Source organism: Erinaceus europaeus, chromosome 1, assembly GCF_950295315.1.
Source record: "Erinaceus europaeus chromosome 1, mEriEur2.1, whole genome shotgun sequence".
Classification (NCBI taxonomy): domain Eukaryota; kingdom Metazoa; phylum Chordata; class Mammalia; order Eulipotyphla; family Erinaceidae; genus Erinaceus; species Erinaceus europaeus.
This window is the reverse complement of record NC_080162.1, coordinates 110,867-121,748: the sequence shown is the minus strand read 5'-3', so window position 1 is coordinate 121,748 and position 10,882 is coordinate 110,867. Positions and strand designations below refer to the sequence as shown.

Genomic DNA, 10,882 nt, shown 5'->3' with positions numbered 1-10,882 from the left:
TAACTTTGTTTCAATATTTTATTATGTGTTAAATCTGCTTGTAACATAGCCTAACTACATATGTTCTCATTAGAGGAAAACTTGATACAAAAAGGGACAACTTCTTTACTGGTATGTCAACTTCAAAACTGTAATTATTCATGTGAATATTTTAATAAAGATCCATTCTTTTTTCTGTTCCTTCTTGAACAAGTGAGATGAGCAAAATAAATAAAAATAGCAGCAAATAAAAATGAACATTTAAATTTTTAATTTATGAGATACACTGCAGCATATATACATGTACATTTGAACATGCATAGGAAAAACAGACACATCAAACTGGATTGAATAAGAAAAGTTATTTTAAATATATTTACTTCTGTCTCACTTGAAATTGTACAGTGAGGATGCATTACTTTTGCATCAAAGTCATAAAATTTAAAGTAAAAACAGAAAAAGACAAAATTAAACACATACATACATATATATATATACACACACATACATACATACACACATGAGTATTTTTTAACAACTACATTGGTGATATGGAGGATTAAATTGCATAACACACTTTCCACTAATGCTGTGAAAGTAGTTTATAAATAAAAAAGAAAAAAAAAGCACTAGAAAAGTCACTTTTAGCAACACCCCAACTTAAAAGTTACCTGGGATAGGAGCCCTTAAGTAGCAAGCCCTCAATATGGACATTAAAACTGAAAACTGGGCTTCCATTTTCCTGAAGAAGCTCTAGGAAACCAATCTGAAAACTTGAGACAAAAGAAAAAGCTTCATAGATGTAATAATGAGATACTAAAACAGTTAAACAAAGATCAGAAACTGGGAGCATAACTCAACTCTGTCCAGATCCTAAACTAAATTACTGAAACCTTGGTAATTTAGAGAGAGGTTAGGGACATTTAGTTTATTCACTTGTTTATAATTTTTCTCTGACAACATGTTAAGATTTGCTTTAAATATCAATGACCTAACCTAAAAGTACTACAATTTTACTAGAAGGAATAAAATTAACACTAGGCTCAATTTAGGTTTATTCTTCTAGTTAAAAGACCCAAAGAAACTTGATGTTGATGATTTTTTATTCATCTCTCTTTTATAATTATGTCTAGCTAGTTAATGAATATTTGGGGTGATTTCTCATGGGTCCCTAAAGTTCTATATTTAAAAACACTTTTCCATGCTCTTTTTTTTCCTTTTAATGAAGTCATCAGCTTTGACAAATGTTTTATTATTATGAACTTTTTTCATCCAACAAGAGGAATCTTTAAATGGCAATCAGATTAGTCATTAATGATCCTCATCAAAGACAGAACAACTGTAACTGAGAGGTTCCATTTCTTGCAAGCTACATAGTTAAAAATTTAACTAGCAGTTTTGCACTCTAGAGTGCTCCTGACCTAGGTGATAGACTAATGTAGGATAATGCTCACTGTGTAAGTGAATACAGAGCATTTTGATTAAATTTACTCTGAAAATTGTTCCAAGTAGTAGAGACAAAGGATATAAAGACATATTAGTCATACCATTTTACAAACATTACAACAGCTGAAATGATATTATTTCTCAATTAGCAGTACAATATTATAATGTAGGAAAACAAAATGATTATTCATATGGGGGCCAGAGGTAACGCACAGCACTTTATGTAACAGGCTTTCATACCTGAGGCTCTGAAGTCCTATGTTTAAACCCCAGCACCACCATAAACCAAAGTTGAGCTATTCTCTGGTAAACAAATAAAAACACCTTAATTTTTTTTAAAGAGTCATCATAATGTAATTATTTAGCATGGCTTCGTACACAGTAGTCAAGAAAAACTATAATGAACAACAGACTGAAAAATAAACACAAATATAAGAACACAAAATAGATGGAAAAGCTTATAACTAATGTTCACATAGAAAGTCGGAGCTCACAGAGAGCAGTAAGGAATTCTGCATTTTCTGGGTCTAGTTTCTGGGCTCTTTCATAGCACTCAGCAGCCTGCCTCTTCTCTCCCTCCAACTTATAAACAAACCCAAGGGCATTTAAACTCTGCAAATCAAAACCATTGTGACCAAGTCTCTTGGAAGCCAGTTTCTTCAGAGAACCTGTTAGTTTGGTGCGCAGGGATGACCTGTCTTTGACCTTTAAAGCTTCCAAGTAATGGTGAATGGCAGTACTCTCTGATTTACAGTGAAATTCCTGAAAGCGGCCATAGTGGTAATGGATCTGATGTTTGTGATCATCAGTTATGTTTTCCAGACGAAGGGCTTTCTGGAAAATGTCTTCAGAATTTCTATACTGCCCTGCCTCAGCATACATGTTGGCCAGGTCTGTGTAGGCAAATGCAAACATAGAGTCTCGTTCTACAGCTGCTTTGAAGTGAAGTACAGCAGATGAAACCAGCTCATCAACTTTCAGCTTATCCTTTCCTTTTGGTTTATTATGTGTGGCCTTCTTGATTTGGATCATTTGCGCCCGGTAGCAAAGTCCCATTTGATGATGCAGGAAAGAAGAGGTTGGTGTCACTTCCAAGGCTTTTTTCAAAAGTTCAAGAGCTTTGTCCCAGGAATTTTTTCTCCTGTAGAATTTGGCTGCATAACGAAGGACATAAGATTGAGATGGTATTTGGTCCAGGATTTCTTCAATATACTTTTCCCCTTCATCTTCAGCATGTACATCTTGAAGCTTCAGTGCTAGGAAAACCTTGATGTAGGTGTTACCTGGATTCAGGGTAACAGCCTTCCTCAGAGGTCCCAGGGAAAAACTCTTTACAGACCCTTCTCTGTCAGAATCATCCAGTCGATACACAGTGATGGCATAGCCAATGTTAAATTCTGGGTTGTCAGGCTCCACTTCCAGAGCCTTCTCAAAAGCCACTTTAGCCTTTTGGTAATACTTTCCCCCAAATTTCAAAAGTGCCCACCCTTTCTCACAGTCAATCTTAGGATGCTCCAACTTGTAGCTAGAAGGGCTGGACAACTTCTTGCATACCTCCCCAATCTTGTCTATGTACTTCTGAGCTTCTTTAAAATGGTCCATGTGATAATAAACCCAGGAGTAGTTTCCCCAAGTGACCAGTCTTTGTACTTCTTTGTCTGAGTGTTCTTGATGGATTATTTCTTCTGCTTGCTCCAAGCACACCAGTGCATCTTTATTTTGGCCTTTTAGGTGTTTCACATATGCCAGTAAATTATAAAGAGTGAGTCTGGATTGTGTGGTAAGAAACTCAAGTTGTTGGCCAATTGTATCTTCCACATCAAGCAGATCAATATCTTCCTTGAGTAAATTCCATGTAAAGTGACACTCTAGTTCCAACAGAATGTCCTTCAAAGAATCCTTAGGAATTTCACTGTCCAAGACAAAAAAGAAATCCTTTTTAATTTTTGAATACAGGAAATAATTTTAAACCTCAAATATTCTTTGCTTATTATTATTTTATTATTAGATCTTAGAATTATATTCCCACAGCTTTATACTAGTTTCCTCTGTGTACAGTTATGTCCCATAAACATTTTCTTAAATTCTCATCAGTAAAATGCTGGGAGGTAGCATTGTAGAGCACATATGTTGCCATGTGCAAGGACCTGGGTTCAAGTCGCCAATCCCCAACTGCAGGGAGGAAGCTTCACAAGTGGTGAAGCAGTGCTGCAAGGTATCTCTGTCTTCTCTTCTACTCCCTCTCAATTTCTCTGTCTCTAACAGAAATAAAGTTTAAAAAACTATCACTGAGAAATGTTACACATGTACAAACTATTGTATTTTACTGCCAACTATAAACTATTATGTGGAAAACTGGGAAATGTTATGCATGTACAAACTACTGTATTTTACTATTGATTATAAACCATTATGTGAAAAACTGGGAAAGGTCATGCATGTACAAACTATTGTATTATACTGTCGACTATAAACCATTATGTGGAAAACTGGGAAATGTCACTCATGTACAAAAAATTGTCATTGAAAAGTTAGTTCTGGAAAGATGACAGGGTTTCAATTTTCAGGTATCTATTTATTCTCTGGCAAACATTAACCCACAAGGAACACCTAATTTTAAAAAAATTATTTATTTATTCCCTTTTGTTGCCTTTGTTGTTTTATTGTTATTGTTGTTCTTGATGCCGTCATTGTTGAATAGGACTGAGAGAAATGGAGAGAGGAGGGGAGACAGAGAAGGGGAGAAACATGGACACCTGCAGGCCTGCTTCACCGCTTGCGAAGTGCCCCCCCTCCCGCAGGTAGGGAGACTGGCTCGAAGGGGATACTTAAGCCAGTCCCTGTGCTTTATGCCATGTGCATTTAACCAACTGCGCTACCGCCTGACTCCCAAGAACACCTTTTTTTAAAAGAGACGTATTTAAAAATATTATTATTTAAATATTACTATTTACTATCCTTGAAAATAATAAATATAAACCTAGCCCAAGATTAATATGAAATTAATTTCGTATAATGAATAGTGATATCGGGAGAATAAGAAAAAAGTATACTGAAGGAGGCAGAGATGTACCATTACTGCAGAAAAAAGGGGAGGGGAAAGGAAGAAAAAAGGAGGAAGGGGAAAAGGCATCAGAAAAAGCAAAGTAATGAGGAGAAGCACAGTTTGAGATGGATAAAAGGCTAATATTATTATTTTACTTTTGCAGTTTTAATTTTATAATTACTTGGTTATTTTCACAATTTTATGGATGAGGATTGGAAGACAGTTTCAATTCCAGATTCAATTCAAGAATGCACAGCTCTAAAGTGGCTCCCCAGGAGTCAAACCTAGTGGTGCCAGACCAAAACTCTATGCTTTCCAACCAAAAAATATTATTTAATGGAAAAAAAGGGAGTACTTTGTTCGAATGATATGCTTTAAAATAAATGCTATTATCTAATGCATATAACATTTGCTTTGCCTCAGTAGAATCTAAAAAGAAAACAAGAAGGGTTTTTCTTTTTACCTTTGCAGTTTAAAAAAAAATTTTATTTATAGAAAGGAAACATTGACAAAAACCATTGGGTAAGAGGGGTACAACTCCACACAATTTCCACCACCAGAACTCCTCATCCCATCCCCTCCCCTGGTAGCTTTCCTATAAGAAGGGATTTTTCAAGCAATTTTGTTTCCTTATTTAGGGATTTAGTAAGTTTGTAAGACTTCAGGGGTATAGTTTCACACTGCACCCAGACAAAATTTTGTGCTTCTTTCCTCTCTGATAACCACCATAGCTCTCACCAAGTCTGGGAGACAGCTTGGTATTTATTTATTTTACAAGTTGCATGTTTTAATTATCTATATTCTACATGACTGAAGCCATCCAGTAGTTGTTTAAGGCAGTCTTTTAAAAAGCAGGTAAGAGGCCCACTGGAAAAACATGCCAGAGACTTAAGATCTTTAAGCAACCAATCATTTAAAATATTTAAAGTCACAACATTCTATAATGCTAAAATTATTCTGAGCTGGAGCTCACCATAATGTAATGTAAACAGTGCTTCATATATGGAGTGACAGAGAGATCTATTGAAGGATAAGTGATTCTCTCAAATAACCAAAGAACTGAGGAAAATATACTTAAGTGACAAGAAGGAAGGGTCATCTTAGTTCTCAAAGATATAATTACCATCACTATTAAGAGAATCAGAATACTTTTCTCCCACACTACAAATAAAGACTTACTGATTGATGTGTTGATGACCTTCAAACACATTTCTTCTATTTCTGATCTTGTGCCAGAATTCAGACTCATCTAACTTTAGTTCATATCTTCTACTAGATATTCAGTTGGTCTCTTAAATATTCAGTGCAGAAATCTCAATTCCCTGGACCTATTTTTCTCTCATATTTCCTCCACCATATTTGGCACCTCTTAGCTCCACAGGCCAAATACCCTGATCACCAATTTCTCTTTTCCTCTTAGCTTTTCATCCAACCCAGTTTTTTGTTGTTGTTGTTGTAGTTATTATTGTAGTTGTTATTGATGTCATTGTTGTTGGATAGGAGAAAGAGAAGTGGAGAGAGGAGGGGAGGACAGAAAGGGGGAGAGAAAGAGAGACCTGCAGACCTGCTTCACCGCCTGTGAAGCAACTCCCCTGCAGGTGCGGAGCCGGGGGCTCGAACTGGGATCCTTAAGCTGGTCCTTGCACTTTGTGTAAGCTTAACCCGCTTCACTAACACCCGACTCCCCTAGTAAGTTCTTTTAATTATACCATCCAGATACATCTCAAATCTATCTACTTTCCTCTATTTTCACTTCTACTTTCCTAGTCTAACTCATAATTATCTTTCCTTTGACTAGGGCAAAAATTGGGGTTCCCTGCTTGAATTCTTGTCTCCACGGAGTACTAGTAAACCTTCTGAAAATGTAAACTAGTTTGTCATTCATTTGAAAGTTCCTAAAGGCATCCCAACACCTAGATAAGCCCAGTCTTTGCCATGTCCTACATGCTCCCAAAGGAATTGGTTTTGTTTACCTGCCCAACATTCTCTGCTACTGTTCTTGTTCACTGTTTTAGACATACTGTCTTCTTCCTATCGTGAACATATCAAGTTCAAGGAATTTTGCACCTGTTGTTCTTACACAACTTGGAATCCTGTTGTTAATTCTCAGCATGACTAGCTCTTTACTATAACTCAGCTCAAATATTCCCTACTCAAGAAACCACCTGTGGCAGAGCTATCTAAAATAGCTCTCCATTTTATGTCATACACACACACAAACTGGGTACTATTTTATTTCCCTTAGTTATTATTAGCTGCAGTTCTTAATCATGTTGATCACTAACTCACTTATTTTATTTCTCACATGAAATAGGGTCCTTGCTGATTTGATTGTTTCATCTCTGTCCTCAGCACTTATGACAGAAGTTCAATAAATAGTGCTGAATGAATGAATCAATGAAATCATATACTTAAGACTTAAGGCATGTCCAGTCCCGAAGTACAGTCTTAGCAAACAAACAAGATTTGGAAGAACTTGCTAGGCCTCCCATTCCTCTGTTAACAACTACAAAATTTCTTCCACTTAAATCTTCCCATGTGTCTTTATAGCTTAGCGTGCTCTTTATTTGGCTCTCTATATGGAAGCTGAAAATGGGTTTTGATCGCTTTCTATGGTTCTGATGAAGGAACTTGGCATAACTTCACCTCAGGTGTTAGGGGACAGGGGCAGGGCCCTCACCTCAGGTCTATTAGGGGACAGGGGTCAGGAGCCCCACCTCAGGTGTTAGGGGACAGGGGCAGGGCACTCACCTCAGGTGTTAGGGGACAGGGGTCAGGGGCCTCACCTCAGGTGTTAGGGAACAGGGCAGGTCTTCACCTCAGGTGTTAGGGGACAGGGTGGGGCCGTCACCTCATGTGTTAGGGGACAAATGCGGGGCCCACACCTCAGGTCCTTAGAGGACGGGTCCCTCACCTCAGGTGTTGGGGACAGGGCGGGGCCCTCACCTCAGGTGTTAGGGGACAGGGCGGGGTCCTCACCTCAGGTGTTGGGAGACAGGACAGGGCCCTCACCTCAGGTGTTAGGGGACAGGGCGGGGTCCTCACCTCAGGTGTTAGGGGGCAGGGGCGGGTCCCTCACCTCAGGTGTTAGGGGACAGGGCAGAGACCTACCTCAGGTGTTAGGGGACAGGGCAGGGTCCTCACCTCAGGTGTTAGGTGATAGGGCGGGTCTTCACCTCAGGTGTTGGGGACAGGGCGGGGGCCTCACCTCAGGTGTTAGGGGACAGTGTGGGGCCCTCACTTCAGGTGTTAGGGGACAGGGCTGGGTCCTCACCTCAGGTGTTAGGGGTCAGAGCTGGGTCCTCACCTCAGGTGTTAGGGGACAGGGCTGGGTACTCACTTCAGGTGTTGGGAGACAGGGTGGGGTCCTCACCTCAGGTGTTAGGGGACAGGGGCGGGGCCGTCACCCCATGTGTTAGGGGACAAATGCGGGGCCTACACCTCAGGTGTTGGGAGACAGCGCGGGGGGGGGGGGCCCTCACAGGTTTAGGGGACAGGGCGGGTCCCTCACCTCAGGTGTTAGGGGGCAGGGCTGGGCCCTCACCTCAGGTGTTGGGAGACAGGGCGGGCCCTCACATCAGGTGTTAGGGGGCAGGGGCAGGTCCCTCACCTCAGGTGTTAGGGGACAGGGCGGGGTCCTCACTTCAGGTGTTGGAGACAGGGTTGGTCCCTCACCTCAGGTGTTAGGGGACAGGGGCGGGGCCGTCACCTCATGTGTTAGGGGACAAATGCGGGGCCTACACCTCAGGTGTTGGGAGACAGCGCGGGGGGCCCTCAAAGGTTTAGGGGACAGGGCGGGGTCCTCACCTCAGGTGTTGGGGACAGGGCGGGGTCCTCACCTCAGGTGTTAGGGGACAGGGCGGGGTCCTCACCTCAGGTGTTGGGGACAGGGCGGGGTCCTCACCTCAGTTGTTAGGGGTCAGGGCGGGGTCCTCACCTCAGGTGTTAGGGGACAGGGCGGGGTTCTCACCTCAGGTGTTAGGGGACAGGGCGGGGTCCTCACCTCAGGTGTTAGGGACAGGGCGTGGTCCTCACCTCAGTTGTTAGGGGACAGGGCGGGGTCCTCACCTCAGGTGTTGGGGACAGGGCGGGGTCCTCACCTCAGGTGTTGGGGACAGGGCGGGGTCCTCACCTCAGTTGTTAGGGGACAGGGCGGGGTCCTCACCTCAGGTGTTAGGGACAGGGCGTGGTCCTCACCTCAGTTGTTAGGGGACAGGGCGGGGTCCTCACCTCAGGTGTTAGGGGACAGGGCGGGGTCCTCACCTCAGGTGTTGGGGACAGGGCGGGGTCCTCACCTCAGGTGTTAGGGACAGGGCGTGGTCCTCACCTCAGTTGTTAGGGGACAGGGCGGGGTCCTCACCTCAGGTGTTAGGGGACAGGGCACGGTCCTCACCTCAGTTGTTAGGGGACAGGGCGGGGTCCTCACCTCAGGTGTTGGGGGGCGGGGCCCTCACCTCAGGTCCCCGGGCGGGCGGCCTAGTTTACTTAGCGTGGGGAGATTCTCTTCAGGACGCTGGGGAATGGGGCGGGTTGAGCTCACCTCATGGTGGCGGCTCTAGGCCCTGGTGATAGTCCTGAGAAGGCGAGCGGGTCTGAAGTGAGGCTGCTGGGCGGAGCCGCCTCAGGAAGTGGAAACCCGCACGGGCCTCGGTCTGTGGGCAGCTGGCAGCGGCTCGGAGGCTGGAGTGGCTCGCGGGGCTGCTGGGGGCGCGGGATTTATAGGCGCGCGGGGGCTGCTGGGGGCGCGGGGTTATAGGCGCGCGGGGCTGCTGAGTCGCGGGGTTATAGGCGCGCGGGGGCTGCTGGGGGCGCGGGATTTATAGACGCGCGGGGGCTGCTGGGGGCGCGGGATTTATAGACGCGCGGGGGCTGCTGGGGGCGCCTGATTTATAGACGCGCGGGGGCTGCTGGGGGCGCGGGATTTATAGACGCGCGGGGCTGCTGGGGGCGCGGGATTTATAGACGCGCGGGGGCTGCTGGGGGCGCGGGATTTATAGACGCGCGGGGCTGCTGGGGGCGCGGGATTTATAGGCGCGCGGGGGGCTGCTGGGTCGCGGGGTTATAGGCGCGCGGGGGCTGCTGGGTCGCGGGGTTATAGGCGCGTGGGGGCTGCTGGGGGCGCGGGGTTATAGGCGCGCGTGGGCTGCTGGGATTTGTGGGGGGTTTATAGGGCGCAGGGGCTGCTGGGGCACGGGGTCCATAGTCTCAGGGCCTTCTGGGGCGCGGTGTCCATAGGTGCTCGTGGGCTTCTGGGGTTGTGGGATCCATAAACAGGCCTGGGTTTCTGGGGGCGTGGGATCTATGGTCACGTGGGGGCTTCTGGTTCCGTGGGATCCATGGTCACGCAGGGTTTCTGGATGCGTGGGATCCATAGTCACGCGGGGGCTTCTGGGGAGTGGGATCCATGGTCTTGCGGGTTTCTGAGGACGCTGTGTCCATAGTCTCGCGGGGGCTTCTGGGCGTTGGGTCCATAGTCTCGCGGGGGCTTCTGGGCGCTGGGTCCATAGTCTCGTGGGCGCTGGGCGCTGGGTCCATAGTCTCGTGGGCGCTGGGCGCTGGGTCCATAGTCTCGCGGGGGCTTCTGGGCGTTGGGTCCATAGTCTCGCGGGGGCTTCTGGGCGCTGGGTCCATAGTCTCGTGGGCGCTGGGCGCTGGGTCCATAGTCTCGCGGGGGCTTCTGGGCGTTGGGTCCAGTCTCGCGGGGGCTTCTGGGCGCTGGTTCCATAGTCTCGTGGGCGCTGGGCGCTGGGTCCATAGTCTCGTGGGCGCTGGGTCCATAGTCTCGTGGGCGCTGGGCGCTGGGTCCATAGTCTCGCGGGGGCTTCTGGGCGTTGGGTCCAGTCTCGCGGGGGCTTCTGGGCGCTGGGTCCATAGTCTCGTGGGCGCTGGGCGCTGGGTCCATAGTCTCGCGGGGGCTTCTGGGCGTTGGGTCCATAGTCTCGCGGGGGCTTCTGGGCGCGGGGTCCATAGTCTCGTGGGCGCTGGGCGCTGGGTCCATAGTCTCGCGGGGGCTGGGCGTTGGGTCCAGTCTCGCGGGGGCTTCTGGGCGCTGGGTCCATAGTCTCGCGGGGGCTTCTGGGCGCTGGGTCCATAGTCTCGTGGGCGCTGGGCGCTGGGTCCATAGTCTCGCGGGGGCTGGGCGCGCGTCCTGCTCTGTAGTTTTCTGCGCGGACATCAGGGAGCTGAGGCCTCCCAGCGCGTGTAGCAGAGGGCGAGCGCAAAAGCCATGCTGCAGGGCAGGTCGCCCGGGCTCAGGCGGCGGTGGGGCCTGGTGAGTCCGTCACACTCAGAGGCTGAGGAGGAGATGGCGGCGGTGGGGCCTGGTGAACCCGCATCACACGCGGGAGAGGCTGAGGAGATAGGTGGCCCTGTCATATACAGAGGACCAGGTGAGCCCGTGTCATATACAGA

General features: G+C 46.7%; 1 protein-coding gene across 1 annotated transcript; it reads right to left on the bottom strand.

Moving 5' to 3' along the window:
- Window positions 1-235: 235 nt before the first annotated feature.
- Window positions 236-9,209, bottom strand: IFIT5 (interferon induced protein with tetratricopeptide repeats 5). The gene is made up of 2 exons (XM_060202404.1): window positions 9,012-9,209; window positions 236-3,337 (listed from the first exon to the last, which is right to left on the bottom strand). The coding sequence occupies exons 1-2, from the start codon at window positions 9,014-9,016 to the stop codon at window positions 1,897-1,899; spliced, it is 1,446 nt and encodes a 481-aa protein (XP_060058387.1). The 5' UTR covers window positions 9,017-9,209; the 3' UTR covers window positions 236-1,896.
- Window positions 9,210-10,882: the final 1,673 nt, after the last annotated feature.